The 17,974-nt window shown below is 33.5% G+C and overlaps 1 protein-coding gene across 1 annotated transcript; it reads left to right on the top strand.

Annotated features, from left to right (window-relative positions):
* Positions 1-8,902: 8,902 nt before the first annotated feature.
* On the top strand, positions 8,903-10,155 carry LOC119689442. The gene is made up of 2 exons (XM_038104277.1): positions 8,903-8,932; positions 8,974-10,155. Exons 1-2 carry the CDS (start codon positions 8,903-8,905, stop codon positions 10,153-10,155), a joined length of 1,212 nt encoding a protein of 403 aa, XP_037960205.1.
* The last annotated feature ends 7,819 nt before the right edge of the window (positions 10,156-17,974 follow it).

The raw sequence follows: 17,974 nt of genomic DNA, 5'->3' as shown, positions 1-17,974 counted from the left end.
TATTATTATAGTAAATTATTATATATTTATATTTGAAGATGGTGCGGAATTGCGTGATGGGATGTAAGTTATTTAAGGGAATGTATGAATTTCTTAGAAATGACGAAGGAAGGTAAAAAAGATATTTTCTGGTAAGAAATTATAATTTGGTGTTGCCACAGTGTAACTTTCAAGTATTAAATATAAATACGTAAAAAAATTTTATTTACTTTTTCTCTTATTAAAATTAAAACACCTTATATAAAAATAAATAAATTTATTATAAATTTAAATTTTAAAAAAAAATTAAAATGTAATTAAATAAACTAACTATATAATATTCTAAATCCGTTGTATGACCGATTACGGAGGAATTGTACGTCGGCAATCTCTAATAAGTGAAAATGGCCTAAATGGCTATATAACACTAAACACAGATGACACTAATATAATAAACCATTCCCCAAGCAAACCTTTAGAAAATTGAAAAATTGAAACAAGTATAAGTAGATAGTAGATAGTAGATAGCGAAATTGCCATCGCTAATAAAATTAAATTAATAAATAATAAAAACGAAAAGTTAAAACATAGTTCCCCAAACCAACACGCAACAATACATATCAATACACGCAAAGAAACTAACATGAACACGTTACAGGCATCAAGCAATGCGACTTTGGGTCAATAAAAGATAAAACATCTAAATCAATTCAGGTGAAAAATATACAACAACAAATTCTACAACTTCAACAACAGCTTCAAAAATTGTGTAATGATAAAAAAAATAACCTCCTCCAAGACAAAGGTTCAACTCAAGCTGCAGCCACCATAAACGCTACCTCTGTTAACGACACTTGGACAGTAGTTAATAATCGTAAACGTCAACGCGATAGTCCAAATAAAAATCATCAAGCAAGTCAAAAACAAATCAAGCTAGACTCATACTGGCTAAATGAACCCATTAAACCAAACCGACACGCAGATCTACAGGTAGATAACTCTGAAGAAACTGAAGAATTGTTAAAAAATAATGATACGGTTCCAAAAATACTGAAACCTCCACCTATATTTATTGATAAGGTACATTGCATCAAACCTCTAATAGATGTATTAAACGAACATGCAGCTAATCAATACAACTTAAAAGTGCTAAATTCATGTCAAGTAAGAGTTCAACCTTCTACATCTGACTCATACGTAAGCATTGTAAAACAGTTGGAACTCAAAAACACTGAATTTTTCACTTACAAACCAAAAACCGAGAGAAGCTTTAGGGTTATATATTTAAAAATTTGCATCATTCAACCGATATTGATGAAATCAAAAATGCACTGTTGGAGCAAGATTATACGGCTGTAAACGTTTGGAACAAAAGCTTAGAGGGTCAGGTGAACCCCTTCCCATGTTTATAATTGAACTTGCACCAAACCTAACAATAAGGATATCTATTTGGTTAAGAAACTCTTATATACTACAGTTACATTCGAAACACCTCACCTGAAACTTGAAATTCCTCAATGTGCAAATTGCCAGCAGTATGGGCACACGAAAGGATACTGTCACCGCAAACCCAAATGCATCAAGTGCGCTGGAAACCATGCATCTGTTAATTGCGAAAGGAAAAGCAGATCAAATGTGTTTTATGTGAGGGAAATCATTCGGCCAACTACAAAGGATGTCAAATATACAAAAACCTACAAAAAAAAATGTATCCCCAATTAAGGCCTAGGTCGCCGGAAGTGCAAATTCAAGAAAATCCTCTTCCTTCTCTAAACAAAAATCACATCACGAATTCACATTCATCTCAAACATTCGCACAAATAGTGAAGTCAGACACCAGTAGCGCAACAGAGGAGAAGCTATCACCAATTCCAAATAATTTTGTGGAAGAATTCCGTGAGATGACATCGCTCCATATTGTAGTAGCCATATGGAACGCTAATGGTCTATCAAAACATGCTGTCGAAATAAAAGCATTCTTAAAAATAAACCAGGCCGACGTAATGATGGTATCAGAAACCCATTTTACGATAGGTTTCTTTAAAATTCCGAACTATGAACTTTATCACACAATGCATCCCAGTGGTAAAGGAAATGGAGGCTCTGCGGTGCTCATAAGGAAATCGATAAAACATTATGAAGTAAAACCATATTGTACGAATGAAATTCAGGCAACAAACATTGTAGTACAAACTAAAGAAGGCGACATGACTTTCTCATCACTCTACAGCCCACCGCGCCACAGTATCTCGAAGGATATGTACATATCATTTTTTCAGCTGCTTGGATCTAGGTTCCTAGTTGGCGGAGATTTTAATGCTAAACACTTAAAAGGGGGTTCCCGCCTAATAGCTCCAAAAGGACGACAACTTTTCGAAGCAATAAATATACTCAATCTCAACAGGTGAACCCACATACTGGCCAACGGATAGAAGAAAAATACCTGACTTAATTGATTTTGCGGTATCAAAGGGGGTACGTATCGAGACAACTACCTGTAAGTCCAATTTCGACTTGTCATCTGACCACTCGCCAATAAAAATCACTCTCAATGACTGCTGTGAAATTATAGAAAAATGTATTTTTCAAAACAAAAATACTGACTAGAACAGTTATCGTCAACTAATTACAATTGGTCTAAATGCCGAAGTTAGGTTGAAAACTGAATCTGATGTAACTGAAGCAGTAGAGCATTTCAACTCTTGTGTCCAAATGTCTGCATGGGAATCAACTCCACCGTTTCCTAAAAGTGTTAACCAAGATTATCCATTTAACATTAGATACCTGATCAAAGAAAAGCGTAGGATGAGAAAACATTGACAAAAGACGAGATTCCCTGCGGATAAAACTCGCTTAAACAAATTATGTAAACTCGATAAAGTCCTAATATTAAAGTATAACAATAATCGCACGTCCCTATACCTCCAAAACCTAAGTGCTTCATGTGATACAAATTACTCCCTTTGGAAAGTCATAAAAAAGAATAACAGACCTATTGCTTATCAACCACCTATACGCAAAATAGACAACTCATGGGCAAAAAGCGATATTGAAAAAGCAGAAACATTCGCATTACATTTGGACCAGGTCTTTAAACCAAATGATAACGAAAATATGCCTGATATCATGAAACAAAAAATTAATTTTCTACAAGAGCCTTATCAATTGGAACTTCCAATTAAAAGATATACTATTAATGAAGTTGGGGATATAATAGCAAAGTTGAAAGTAAAAAAAGCTCCAGGATACGATTTAATCACAGGCATGGCTTTGCAGCAGCTTCCACCAAAAGGATATGTATTTCTGACTTATCTATTTAACGCTGTGATAATAAGGTGGTTTATTTCGCCACAGTGGAAGATAGCGCGAATCTCCATGATACCGAAACCAGGGAAAAGCCCAGAAGACGTCAAATCATACCGCCCAATAAGTCTACTTCCAATCCTGTCGAAAGTTATGGAAATCCTGTTTCTAAAGCGCCTTACACCGATTATCCAACAAAACAGACTCATCCCTGACCATCAATTCGGCTTTCGCCAAAAACATAGCACAATAGAACAAATTCATAGACTTGTCAGATATATCCATAGTGCGTTAGAAGGTAAGAAATATTGCACTGCTGCATTTATAGATATTTCACAAGCTTTTGATCGAGTATGGCATGAAGGCCTTCTTTTCAAACTAAAACTGAATCTACCCCTAAATTTTATCATATTTATAAAATCATACCTCTCGGCAAGGCACTTTTTCATTGTTACCAATGCTTTATCTATTATATACTGCGGATCTTCCCCTTACTGATGAGAGTGTTATCGGTACATTTGCAAACGACACAGCTATTTTATCAGTTGACAGTGACCAAATTCGTGCTTCCACCAAACTTCAAACCTGCCTTAACAATGTTGCTCTCTGGATGAAAAATGAATGAATCAAAATCTGTTCAGGTAACATTTACTACAAAACGTTCTATGTGCCCGCCTGTTTTAATAAACAATACTGAATTACCACAAGCTGTAGAAACAAAATACTTGGGCATACATCTGGATAGTAAGCTAACCTGGAAATCACACATATTCAAAAAGTGTAAGGCTCTGGGTCTTAAATTACGAAACTTATTTTGGTTCCTCAGCCGAAACTTCAAACTGTCACTAGACAATAAGCTGCTCATATACAAATCTAAAACCTATACTACTAAAACATACATGGAGTTATGGGGCCAATTATGGGGTACTGCAGCAGACTCAAACCTGGCAATTATTCAGCGTTTCCAATCTAAAACATTGCGAATGATCACAAATGCACCTTGGTATATAACGAATGAACAGCTGCACAAACAATTTTTTTTTTTTTTGTGTTTTTTTTTTGTGGTGAGGAGGTGGAATGCTTTATGCACCGTCAAACCGACTGTCGTCGGAATGGTGTGCCCGACTCCCTAACATTAATATGTAGTCTACGGACTAAAACACCCCCTTTTCAGCGAAACTTATCCCTCCTCGGAACCGCTTTCGCATTACTTCGAGGAGGGTCTCTTTTATGTTGACATTTCAAGCCATGCTCTTTTGATTTTCGATCTGCGTCCAGACCACCACTTTTCACCGCATTTTCTTGGTGTCCACTCTATTTATTATAATTCTTATTCTAGTTTCTAGTTTTCCTTTCTAGATCTAATTTCTTCGTTTCTGAACTTGAATCACATATGACTCTATCGTTCGCCAACTCTCTGAGTTTGCTTTCATCTTTTCCACTATGTTTTCGGGACTTATATGTCCAATCTGCGCTATTATATCTTCTCTATTTGTGAGCCATCTGTTATAGTAAAAGAAGGTGTGCTCTGCGTCGTCACAGTCTCCATCACCATAAATGCAGTCTGACAAATCCATTTTTCCCATACGGTACAGGTACTTACAAAAGTGGTTATATTTGGTATCAATCTAGCTGTCCATCTTCCTTGTGTGCTATTGTTCCATCTTTGTTGCCACATTTCGATGGTTTGGTCTTGATCTTCTCTTGCCATTTGTTGAGTATAATCGCCGTTTGTTTTCCTGTTGTATACTCTTTGGCGCTCCTTTGCTTGAAGATCAATTGGAGTTACACCTGCTATTACAAAAACCGCTTCCGCCGAGACAGTGCGATACGCTGATGTGATACGTAGAGCCGCCCTTCTATGCACTATGCGCTATTCTATGCGCTATTATTTCTTTTCTGCGCTTTTCTATGTCTAGTGCATCTGCCCACACTTCGCTACCGTATAGAAGAATTGCGTTTACTGTTGTCATTAACAATTTCCGTTTTTCCGCGACGGGTCCTCCTGTGTTAGCCATTAGTTTGCTTAAGGCAGCAGTGGCGTTCGCTGCGTTCTCTACTGCATACTTTATTTGCGCCCAAAACGTAAGTTTCCCATCTATTCGTATTCCAAGGTAATTAATCGTTTTTTGGGTTCTCAGCACATCATTATTTACTCGCATTTCTATTTCTGTGTTTATATGCTTTCGAGTTAACAGTAATATCTCCGTTTTATGAGTAGCCAGCTGTAAGCCATGACAGCTTAACCAGTCCTGCACTCTCAGCATCACTTGTGTGAGTTTTCTTTGAACTAATTGGGTATCGCGGTCGGTAATAACTGCTGCCACATCATCTGCATAAGCTACTAGAAAGGTATCTTGAGGCATTTCTATTGCTGCACAAACAATTACATGTTCCGACAATCAAGGAAGAAATAGCCAGTATTTTAAAGAATTACGCTCATCGTATATATATGCACCCAAACCCGCTGGTTACACACCTGATGTCCCCTTCCAACACTTTCACAAGGCTGAGAAGGAAAACATCGAGAGATATTTTAGATATGTATTTATAGATCACACATTGTTATTTTAAATATATATGGATATGTCACTGGGCATAGTCCATACGTGTCTTTCATTTTTTAGATCGTAATAATTATTACTACGATTTATAATTACATAATATATGTAATTACATAATATTATTGTCATTCATACCTGACAGATTGTAATAAAATAAATGGATTCAAAAAAACAAAAAAAAATGAATTGCTAAACGCAAAAATCTGTATCAATAATATGTATTAAGCGCAACTATAAAATTTTTTAATAATTTATGTTGTAATGACACTCTACCAGCCTAGTTTTCAGTCTCGCAAGACTACGACATAGTTCACAACCATTATAGTATTGTCATCCTTGGGAACGTAGGTTCGAATCCTACTGGGGCAATTACATTATGACTCTTCGTTCTGTCCAAAGGAAAATACACACGTCGGTTGTTTTGTAAGTCAATTTTATGACTTGTTTTCATTCAATATTTATTCATTCAAAAAATAAATTTTAGGTGGGACCTCTTACCCCACTTTGGTTTCACAAGGATTAATAATAAAATGTAGTAATTAAATAAAATCAATTTTTATTTTTTAATTTTGTTATTTTATTAATTTATACAATATATATATAAGTTCATTATATAAGTTCTCAAAAAAGTAATGGAAATTCCCATTACTATTCTGCTATTACGCAGAAAAATAGAAAATAAAATATTGACCTAATTACCTATTGGTAACTGCCAATATTTGGAAACCATGCATTTCCGTATATGTTGAGTTCAATGACTGAACTCAATAATATATAATAACACTTAGTTACCTGTTGGTAACTGTCAATATTCAGAAAAAATGGAATTCTGCATAGTATAAATGTTGAGTTCAATGGCGCAAAATTCAATAATATTTAATTACTAAATACAATGAAATTGCTGGAATCTGATACCACCAAATTTCTAACTACGATAAAATTAATCCACCTTCCATTATCAGAAGTTTTTGTATGAAGGCTGAACTTTCCGACCGTAGCACCAAAAATACCTTCTTTCCTGACTTTTGCGTTGAAATCTCCTTGTCGTGATCTTTATTTTCTATCGGGCTATGTGCACAAATTAGGGTGATGTAAAAATATTTGGCCTTAATACGGATTTTAGCAAGCCTTTCGTTTATTGGTGTGAAGGTTTAAACCGAATGTGCTTACGGCAAATCCGACTCTAAATTCGTGCTTTGTAGTAAATGTCACAATGTTTTCGTTTACAGCATCCTTGTCTCGCATTTTCTGGAGGGCGGTAATGTCAGCCTTATATTACTTGAGAACATTGACCAATTGTATAGATGTATCGTCTCTGTTAAGAGTTCAGGCATTCCAGATACATATTCTTAAATCATGTTCCTATAATGTTTGTGTGTATCGTCAACAGTGACCGGTTTCGTTATCCGAGGCTAATTCTTTGTTTTCAGTGGGTTCCAAACCCGACACATAACGTCATATATATATGAGAATTTCGCTGCACATATTAGTTCACTACGCACAGAAGATTATAGCTATCCAGGGGTCACGTGGAGTATATGTGTCTTGACACTGTGACGACTATAAGAAACTACGACGTCATCATAACAATAAACTTGCTATTATCAATCAGTCCCTTGGTTGTAAATTTTATTAACAACACTAACCATTTTCCGTTGGGTGTAAACACTAAATTTATGGTTTTGCTTCATATTAAATGAATTCAATTTGAGCTATACACCGTATGAATAACAACAGCAAAAGTCTCGTAAAATAAAAAACGCATAAAAGGAGACGAAAAATCCAACAGCGAGTAACTTGGTTGTAGCACATAGAACAGTGCACTTCGTTACGACACTTACATCAATTAATTCGGTCTGAGCACTCACAGCAATTCACATCGTTACAGCGCTTACAACAGGACACTTAGTAGCTGCACTGTCAACAGACATTTTGGAGCACTCGCAAAGATTATTCAGACACGGTAAATTAGATGATCTCCTAACCTAACAACATAGCGCATTGGGCATCGTTGATCTCCTAACTTAGCAACGTGACTCAATCGGTAACGTTGATCTCCTAATCTAGTTACGTAGCCCATTCGGTTACGTTGATCTCCCAACCTAGCAACGTGACTTTGTCGTGACTTTGCCACAGCTACAATATGACATTATGCATAATTTTTATTTCGAAAACACTCAGCACATATCGAGCTTACTTTTTAAATGTAGAGGCGGTCTTTTTAATCTGAACAGTAGAGAGTTTAATACATCTGATCGTGATTGTTCTATATGTAATCGTCATGAAATAGAAAATATATGTCATATTATTGGTATATGTCCAATTTTCAGAGAACTTAGGCGTAGTTTTTTTTGATAAAGCACTTCTGTCCGAAGAAGAAGTGAAAATCTTATTAAACGGTAGCAATATTTATAAACTGTATAATTTTATGAAAAGTGTTTTGAGTTACAGAAAATTAATTATTGAAGAATTTATATAAATAATAATGTTAATATTATGCACCTTCTTTTGTATGCCAATCTGACACACAACAAATATGTTATTGTCAATTTAGATTTTAAGTAAAATTCTATAATTTTTATAAGTGCTGTATGAATTTTTTTTGAATCAATAAATAATAAATAATAATAATATAATTAAAAAGTGTAAAATTGAATATTCTACTTCTTGATATATGACACGTTTGCAATTTTAGTTGTATGATATGATAAGATGAATTATATGATTAATTTAAATGATATTGAAATTTACGAATATTTGAGTATTTCACTATTAACATACGTTTAACACTTCAATACATTTTTCATCTTCTTGTGTTAATAGTGTTATGGCAGCACTAAAAATAGACAACACGTTGATCTGGCAAGACAACAACTGAAGATGATCGAGCGTGCATATACATAGAAGAAAGTAAGACTTAGCAAATGATTGTAACAATTTACTGTAATAACAATAAACTATTCACAACTGTTATATAACAACTGTAATATAACAACTGTTTTTGAGTAATATAACATGGTGTCAGGTGTGATAGCCTAAATAAAAATTCAACAAAAATGGCGGAGCTTGCAGACTTACAAGAACAAGTAAGACAGCTAAAAATGAACTAACGCGTAAAAATCAACAGCACGTTCCACAAATACAAATATTACAGCAGATTCCGCTTCCAGGCCCACTAAACATAAAATCAGGCGATATTAGCGAGAATTACAAGAATTTCAAGCAACAATGGCAAAATTACGTAACAGCGTCAGGAATTGATTCTCAAAACGAGGAAACAAAAAAAGCTATTCTATTAACAGCTGTAGGGCAAGATGTGTTTCAACGGTACATCAACATGCCAATATTAGAAAAAGAAAAAGCAACAGTAGACGAATTATTGGATGCAATCGAACGGAATTTAACACCAACAGTCAACAAACGTTACATCAGAGCGATGTTTAATATGGCAAAACAAGAACAACACGAAACATACGATGAATACTTTAACAAATTGCGCGGTCTCATTAAAAATGCACAATATGGTCCGCTTGAGAATGATTTAATGTTAGATAAAATCATATGTTCAATAAAAGATCAAAATTTACGTGAAAGACTGTGGCTAGACGAAAACATAACGCTAAATAAAGCTATCGATATCTGCAGATCAAAAGAAGTAACAGAAAAACAACTTCGCGGAATTGAATCTTTACCATTCGAAGTCAATAAAATTAACAAACACAAGAAGCATCACGACAGTAATACCCAAAAGAGATTGTGTAAGTTTTGCGGATACAATTATCACTATAAAATCGTACAATGCAAAGCAAGAAAGGAAGTATGCAGGAAATGCAAGAAAAAGGGACATTACGCCAGAGTCTGCATGTCTAAAATCAAAAACCAAAGCGACGACAAAATGACACAAAGCAAAACAAGACATGTTAAAGAAGTAACAACGATAAGAAAGAACGAGAGAAGCCAGAGTAATGAGCAATCTAAAGAGTATGTTCTGCATACATTAGAAGCTGGTTCATCAACAGGCATTTTAATAGATTTAATCATATACAACAACAACAACAACAGTTGCAAAATAAGATGTCAACTGGATACGGGCGCGACATCCAACATAATTTGGAAAAAAGATTTATTAGAAATATTTCCAGACCCTGTTATGAGAAGCACTAAAACAACATTAAAAACCCTTGACGGAGCGCGTATAATGCCAACAAGCACAGTTCAACTAACATTAAAATACAAAAATAGAAAATACAAATTAATATTTTATGTAGTCGAAACTGAACACTGTCCATTACTATCAGCTTTGGGTTAAAACCAGCAATGGAAATTTTCCAAATGAAACAAAATCAAATTATAGCAGGTTTGAAAGGTGTGGTATGCATAGCTGATGATATTCTGGTTTATGGCAAAGGAGAAAATCAACAAGTTGCAGTTGAAGATCACAACAAAAACTTAGAAGAACTCTTGAAACGTTTAAAACAACAAAATTTAAAAATCAACAAAGACAAACTTAAGGTATGCCAACAAGATATTAAATTTTATGGACATATACTAACCAGTGAGGGTGTAAAACCAGACCCTAATAAAACGAGCGCAATTTTGAACATACCAAGACCGGAAGATAAAGCTGAGACTATGAGATTTTTGGGTCTTGTTACATATGTGAGTAAATTTATACCAAATCTAGCAACAATAACAGAACCGCTACGTAACATAACACACATGAAACAAAGATTTATGTGGGGAAAAGCTTTTAACAATTTAAAACAATTAGTAACAACAGCACCAGTTTTACAGTATTACAACATAAACAAACCAATTGTAATACAAACAGATGCATCATTGTATGCAATAGGTTGTGCATTATTACAAGAAGAACATCCAATTATTTATTCATCAAAGACATTAACAGAAACACAAAAGAATTACGCACAAATTGAAAAAGAAATGCTAGCAGTTTTATTTGCATGCAAAAGTCTTGATCAATATAATTGTGGTAGATCAGATGTAACAATTGAGACAGACCATCTACTTTTAATTAATATTTTCAAGAAACCGCTGATAAAAACACCAAAACGTTTACAAGCAATGATTTTAACATTACAACGTTATAATTTCAACATAAAATACAAAAAAGGAACTGAAATGTATATAGCTGACACTCTATCAAGAGCACCAGAAACAAAAAAGAAGCTGGAAAAAGAAATCGAAATCTACAACATCGAAAAAGACATGAAATTCTTAGATGAAATGAACGAAAAAGAAGATAAACGCATAAGTACAAACACGTTTCAGAAAATTAAACAAACAACGGCAAAAGACAGAGTTATGCAGAGTCTGATCAACATAATCAAAAAAGGTTGGCCAGAACAAAAACATTCTGTACCGGAAGAAATCAAACAATACTGGGATTTTAGAGATGAATTAATAGTCAATGACGAAATAGTATTCAAAGGAAACCGAGTTTCCTTATTGTCATACGAGAGCCAATGATAATAACAGATACTCCAACATCACCATTTAAAATGATATCGATGGATGTATTCGAGATGAACATTAACAATCAGAGAAAATATTTTTTGATAACTGTAGACCATTATTCGGATTGTTTCGAGATTGATGAATTAAAAAATTTATCAGCAAAAACTACAATATATCTATGTAGAAAAAACTTCAGCAGATACAGCATACCAGTAGTAGTTATAACAGACAATGGTACAAATTTTGTTAATACAGAATTCAAAAAATTCGCAGAAGAGTGGGAATTTGAACATCGTACTTCGAGCCCATACCATCAACAAGCAAATGGTAAAAGTGAAACAGTAGTGAAAATAGTAAAACAGTTGATAAAAAAGCTATAGAATCGAACATTGATTTCTATAAAGCACTATTAATATGGAGAAACATGCCTAACAAGATTGGATCAAGTCCAGCAAAACGAATGTTTTGCAGATGGCTGAGATGTCATATACCAAACAACGATACAGAACAAGAAGTGATAAGAGATGTGTCAGAACGTATACAACAGCAGAAAAGATATACAAAGCAATATTATGATAAAGGCACAAGAAGGGAAAACAATCTAAAGGAAGGAGATAATGTATATATAAAAGTGAATCCAAATAAAAACTGGATTCAAGGCAACTTACTTCAAAAAGCCACAAATAGAACATTTATAGTCAGCAGTAAAGATAAACATTACAAACGAAACAGTCTACATGTAATGAGAAGAAACGAATCAACAGAACACAACATAACTACGGCAACAGACCCAGAACGAGATGAAGAACTAAAGAGGGATGAACGAATCGAGAAACCTGTAGACAAAAGAAAACAATATGAAAGATCAGAGCAATCAAATAGAAAGCAAGATGAACAACAGAGGCCAAGTCAACAAGATGAACAACATAGACCAAGACGTCAAGCAAGAAAACCAAAACATTTAGAAGACTACGAAACATACTAACGTTATAAAAAAGAGGGGATGTTATGGCAGCACTAAAAATAGACAACACGCGGATCTGGCAAGACAACAACTGAAGATGATCGAGCGTGCATATACATAGAAGAAAGTAAGACTTAGCAAATGATTGCCACAATTTACTGTAATAACAATAAACTATTCACAACTGTTATATAAGAACTGTAATATAACAACTGTTTTTGAGTAATATAACAATAGAAATAATTAATTTCATAGTTTTTATCATTTCTTCATAGTTTGGAGCATCAACTACTAGTTCAGCATTATATATATATATATCAGTGACGATTGCTCTAAGGTGCGGAGGTGTGCGGTGAACACCCTAACATAATTTGCAAAATGTCTAATAACATAGGTATATAAATTTATTAAGTATCTTCACATTAAGAATTATTATTATTTATTACATTTCCATATACATATATATTTTTAAAGTTTTAGCAAAAACAATTAAATATAATTGTCTATGAAAACTCAATCAATTTGCTTCTGTTTGCCGCTATACTTGTTAGTTGTGCTCATATATTTGCAGCTCAAATCACAGAACATTTCTATTTTATTTCGTCTCTCCCCTTTGTGTGCAAAGAAGTTGGCCGCACATTCATACTTTGCATATGAACAAAATAATGTGCGTGTACTCCCGTTCATAATATCAGAAATAGAGATTTATATAGTGGGAATTGTATGAGAGTAATTTTCTGTTCTACTCGAATATCAACTGCATGCATACGAATCCAACATGATGATTTGTCAAAGTGGTTGCATGAGCGGCTAAAGTTTGCAGCTCATATCACCATACATTTCTATTACATCACGTCTCTCCCCTTTTAACAGTAGCACCAACGAATTTCTGTCGCTTACTGTGCGGGGTACTTGTCCGCACATTTATACGTTGCAAGTGGGTTCGATTTTGTTTGATCACTGCACAAACATGTATGTTTCTAAGTACAAACTCTTTTGTTTGAAAAAAGTTGGTTTGATGTTACGAGAATTATGTGAAAAGTTTTGTTTCTTCCATATTGATATAATATTAAACTTATATATATATTTTTAATTTAATTTGTTTAATATGTTATTTTGTTAATGAATTGTTATAATATAGTTATTATTAATAAAAAATCTCATATATTTTAATTTAAGTAGTACATGTAAAAACAACATTATAGAAGGGCCGCACACCCTTCCAGATAGGGCACGCGTCGCCACTGATATATATATATATATATATATATAATGTTGTTTTTATATATATATGTATTATTATATATGTATATATGTGTATTAGGGCATTAGGGTGTCCCCTATATGGGTGAAAAAAAATTTATTTTTTTAAATATTGAAATGCATACCTCATATTTCTTTTTAAACTACCCAGACTTACTTAAATACAAAATTTCATCTTCCTACGTCAACTTTAACCCGTGCCGACAGAACTCTGAAAATTTTAAAAATTGCTGTTTATAACCCTTTCCGTTATATACCTAAAGCAAATAAATATTAAAATTTTTATAAAATATTTATTAAAAGAAGATAAAATTACTGATTAGGCAGGATATTTTCTTCTTAGGGTCTCTTTTTTACAGTCTGGATACAGATTTCTATGCTCCTGAATACAGCGTAGCAAAAATTGCTTTTGCTCCTCCTTTGCAGTGATCAAACCAAAAAAATCTTATATAATTTTACAGCTCTTTCAGCCGTATCATTAACTGCCCTTAAGGAAAGCACTTTCCTTTTCGCCTCCGAATAGACAACACCATTATCCCATGTAACATAGAAACGGATCTCTGGAGGAGATTTTGATCCATTTTTAATCGAGAAAATAAATTTGTACTCTTGATAGACATAAAGTCACTTAATGATTTTCCTGCAACAAGAAATAAGGTAATATTATTAACAATTTATTGAAAACTGTATAAAAAATAGTACTACTTATTGTATTCCTACTTACTATACAAATAATTCGACATATCTTCTTCAGATGGAATGTATCTCTTCCTAGAAACATACATATATGGTTTTACATAAAAAACCGCAATGAATAAACAGACGTCTTCAAGTGCTCGCTTATCCTTGGTGCTAGTTTTAAACTGTGATTACAACAAACATATCTTCAAAGAGTAAATAGCTCTAGCCATCCACCTTGCTTGATGCATCGTTCCATGAGGTCTAATTTTAATTTTTTTTTCACTGTCTCCTAAGAAAATAATAGATAGTTCAATCAGTTCCCGATAATTGTCACGTCCAATGGTTTTTGCAGCTCTTGATTATAAAATGTCAACAAATCTTCTATTGTTGTTTTACAAAAACGTCGTGTGACGATATTGGTATATGATTCATAGTTTCCAGTTTCTAAACTTTTTGAACAGCGGGATATCGGGGCTACTTGTGACTTGGTGGATTTTTGTTTCCAACACACATTTTAAAACCAGTTCGTAAACGTGATGGCGGCAAGCAAAGTGCAGTAATTCCCTGTCTAATTTTTGTTCCAAAAGTATACAAGATTCTTTCAATCGCATTGTATTAGACGCAGTTGTGTCACAGCACATTATTTTTACTTTATCATTAAGATTCCAGTCATAAAGTGCGTTCAACACAACTTAAGTTTGATCTTGGCCGGAGGAGCTCTCCAGTTTGGGTACAGCTAGAAGCTGTTCCTTTTTCCAAATGAAATTAGAATTAGCAGGCATTATTCTGTAGAACTTTTCACGTCAAGTCCAGGTAATAATTTCCTATCCCAGTGATCGGTCACCATTTCAGGCATGTTATTCTGAAAATCTGATTTTATGGATTCCGCTCTAACTTTTCGACTTTGTGTGCGAATACGTTGAATAGACGATTTGTTTATCGGAAAATCATCACAGCTAAGATCTAGTGCTTCTACTATAACCTGAGGTATCCAAAATAAAGTTGCAACTAACTTAGGCGTGGTAAAGTTCTTCCTTTCTCTTTTTGTAGTAGTTTCAGAACATACCATTTGAGAGATGGATGCCGAGGGTTCCTCAAGGCTTTCATCATCAGAGCTAGTAAGTTGATCGTGAAGTTCTTGCATTTGAATAGAATCATGCGTAGTAACTGTAATGATCCTTTTTCCGGGGTAGATCTCAGCCCAATCCAAGGTGCTACAAGAATTTTATATTTACCGAGACCCAAACGTTTAACAAAAGTTTCTTCCATCGTTGCAATGTAATAAGTTAAGCTAGTATAGGTATTTATTACTAACCACCAATCAATAAAACAAATAATTTTTTTCTGTTTATCTATTATATAAAATATTTTTAATCAGTATTTTAATTATTTTTAATTGGTTTATTCATATCCAACTTCCTTTATTTCAAGATTTAATTATTTTTATTCAACACTACAATCCATTACAATTCAAAATTTAAATTAATTTTTCCTTTTTCCAAGCTTAAACTTTATTATTACAAAATTTATCCAATTTTATTTCTTTAAATGTTCTTTATATGTGTTTTATTTCACTATATTCAATTATTGCAACGTTAACTTATATGCATTTTAATAAAATTACAATGAATAACAAAACTGGTGAGCTTTGTTTTTTCTTTTTCCTTTTCATACCTGTCTGTGTCCATCAGTGAATCGAGTGGACACTCCAGCCGCGCTGGAGTCTATCCACTTTCGGTTGGATATACGGATTTTTTTTTTACTCGCCTTAGCTTCTTCGAACAACCTTTTAATTGACCACTGTTAAAGCCGTCGATATTTGCTGTTGCACTTCTGTTCTTTGAATTAATTAATAAAAAAAATTAACCCGAATAAATTTTGCACTGGCCACTGTTAAAATCGCCAAAATATTTTTAACCACTTCGAGCCGCTGTCGATAAGAATTTTATATATTGTTAATTCGCCTGTATTAACGACTATGTTGCTTTTTTTTAAATTATTTTATTTTTGAGTTAGCCATTTAAGTGTTTAATTATATTATTCACAGTTTATCAAATATAAAATATATAAGAAAATTTATTCGTTTATATTATTTACATTTTACTTCAATTATAATTAGTTCCGAGAAGCGAAATCCACAAATTGCAATTCAAACGAAAAAAACTTTTATAACTTAAACATGAGGAAAAACGAAAAAATTCTTGTCGCGGGTATTATATGTCACGTTCCAAACATCACAAGCTAAGACAAAGAAGCTCCTCCACCTGCCCCTTTTATTCTATTTTTTTCTAACTGCTTCGAGAAGACTTTTCCGCTAGCTGTTTTGCGGTCGATCCTCCCAACCTTTCCCCTCATCAGATGTTCGGTTGTTTTCCTTCCAGACTTCTGGAAGCTTTCATTACTTTGCAATTCGTTCTTGTTTTCTTTCTCATTGTGATTTTTAAACTGCACTCGCAGCGTTTTCTATTGCCCGCTGCAACTTTTGACGATCAACCGAAAAATGTACAAAACAAATTAAAATGGCATTTCTCACGTTGCTATTTTTATTTTGATTTTTCAATAAAATGTATTTCAATGCGGGTGTTAGTGTGATTCGCGAAAATTAATCAAAATTTATTTTAATTAATAAAATTCGTTCCAATAACTATTCAAAAGTGTAGTCCAAGGTATGTATAACATTCCTTCAATATATTAGTTTACACAATATTAAATTTTATTTCATCTAATTTCAGAGTTTGCCAATTGTAAAAGTTCTGTTGATGGCGGCAGTGGAATTCTGTGAGTTGGTTCATCTACTTTTGTTTTTAATATTTCTTATCAAATTTTTATTATAGGTGTTTTCTTCGTCAGCATTCTTAAACCCAGTGAGTTTTATTTTAAAATACGTGTGGAATGTGTGTTTATCATCTTCCCGTGTTGTTGTAACATTAAAATTTATTCAAAAATTTTAATCGTTACATAACAGATGACGATAAACCTTCGAAACACATATGTTCACATTTTTTTTCTCTTCATTTAATTTCCTTTATCTTGATCCTTCTTCTTTTTCGGCTAATTTTTTGTCTACACCCGCTAAACACCCTGGACGCCCAGGTTCTCTTTGTTTTTGTACAAAATATCTTATTTTCTTTAATTCTCATTCGTTCAAAAGCATCAGCGTGTGCTATATTAAATAAATTATCTAAATTGTTCTTAAAGTCGTCCTCACGGCGCTTGTAAATATCTTGTATTTTTTTAGAATTTTTTTGCAACTCCCTCTACGCATGGGGAAGATCCACAAGTTTTTTTACACAGTTAGGTAAAGCTCTAGTAGGGTTTCTAATTTTTTCCCAAAATATAAAACACTCCTGAATTACGAGATTAGCGCTTTCACTAACAGTCAATTTAACTTCGCGAATGTTAAAAAAAAGTACTACAAGAACTTGACGATTAGACGGTAACTTTGCGCTTGTTATTTGATAATTTACGTCACCAACTAAGAAAGTACATTTTTTTATTGCTTCTTAATTCCACCGCCATCTTTTAAATGTAAAACAATACGTATTAATCGCGAGAATAATTGAGAACAAATGACAAATGTGAATACGCACCACTACTCACGCGTATCATATATGAACATGATTCGATGCAAGTCGACACGGGTTATCGTACTCTAAATAAGGTAAAAATTTATTTCCGAGTGTTTTAGATGCAAATGAACAAAACTAAGACCTATGCGTTAGAAATTTAAAACTTCGAAAAC

This window comes from Teleopsis dalmanni, chromosome 1 (assembly GCF_002237135.1).
Source record: "Teleopsis dalmanni isolate 2A chromosome 1, ASM223713v2, whole genome shotgun sequence".
NCBI lineage: Eukaryota > Metazoa > Arthropoda > Insecta > Diptera > Diopsidae > Teleopsis > Teleopsis dalmanni.
This window is presented reverse-complemented; position numbering and strand designations above follow the sequence as displayed.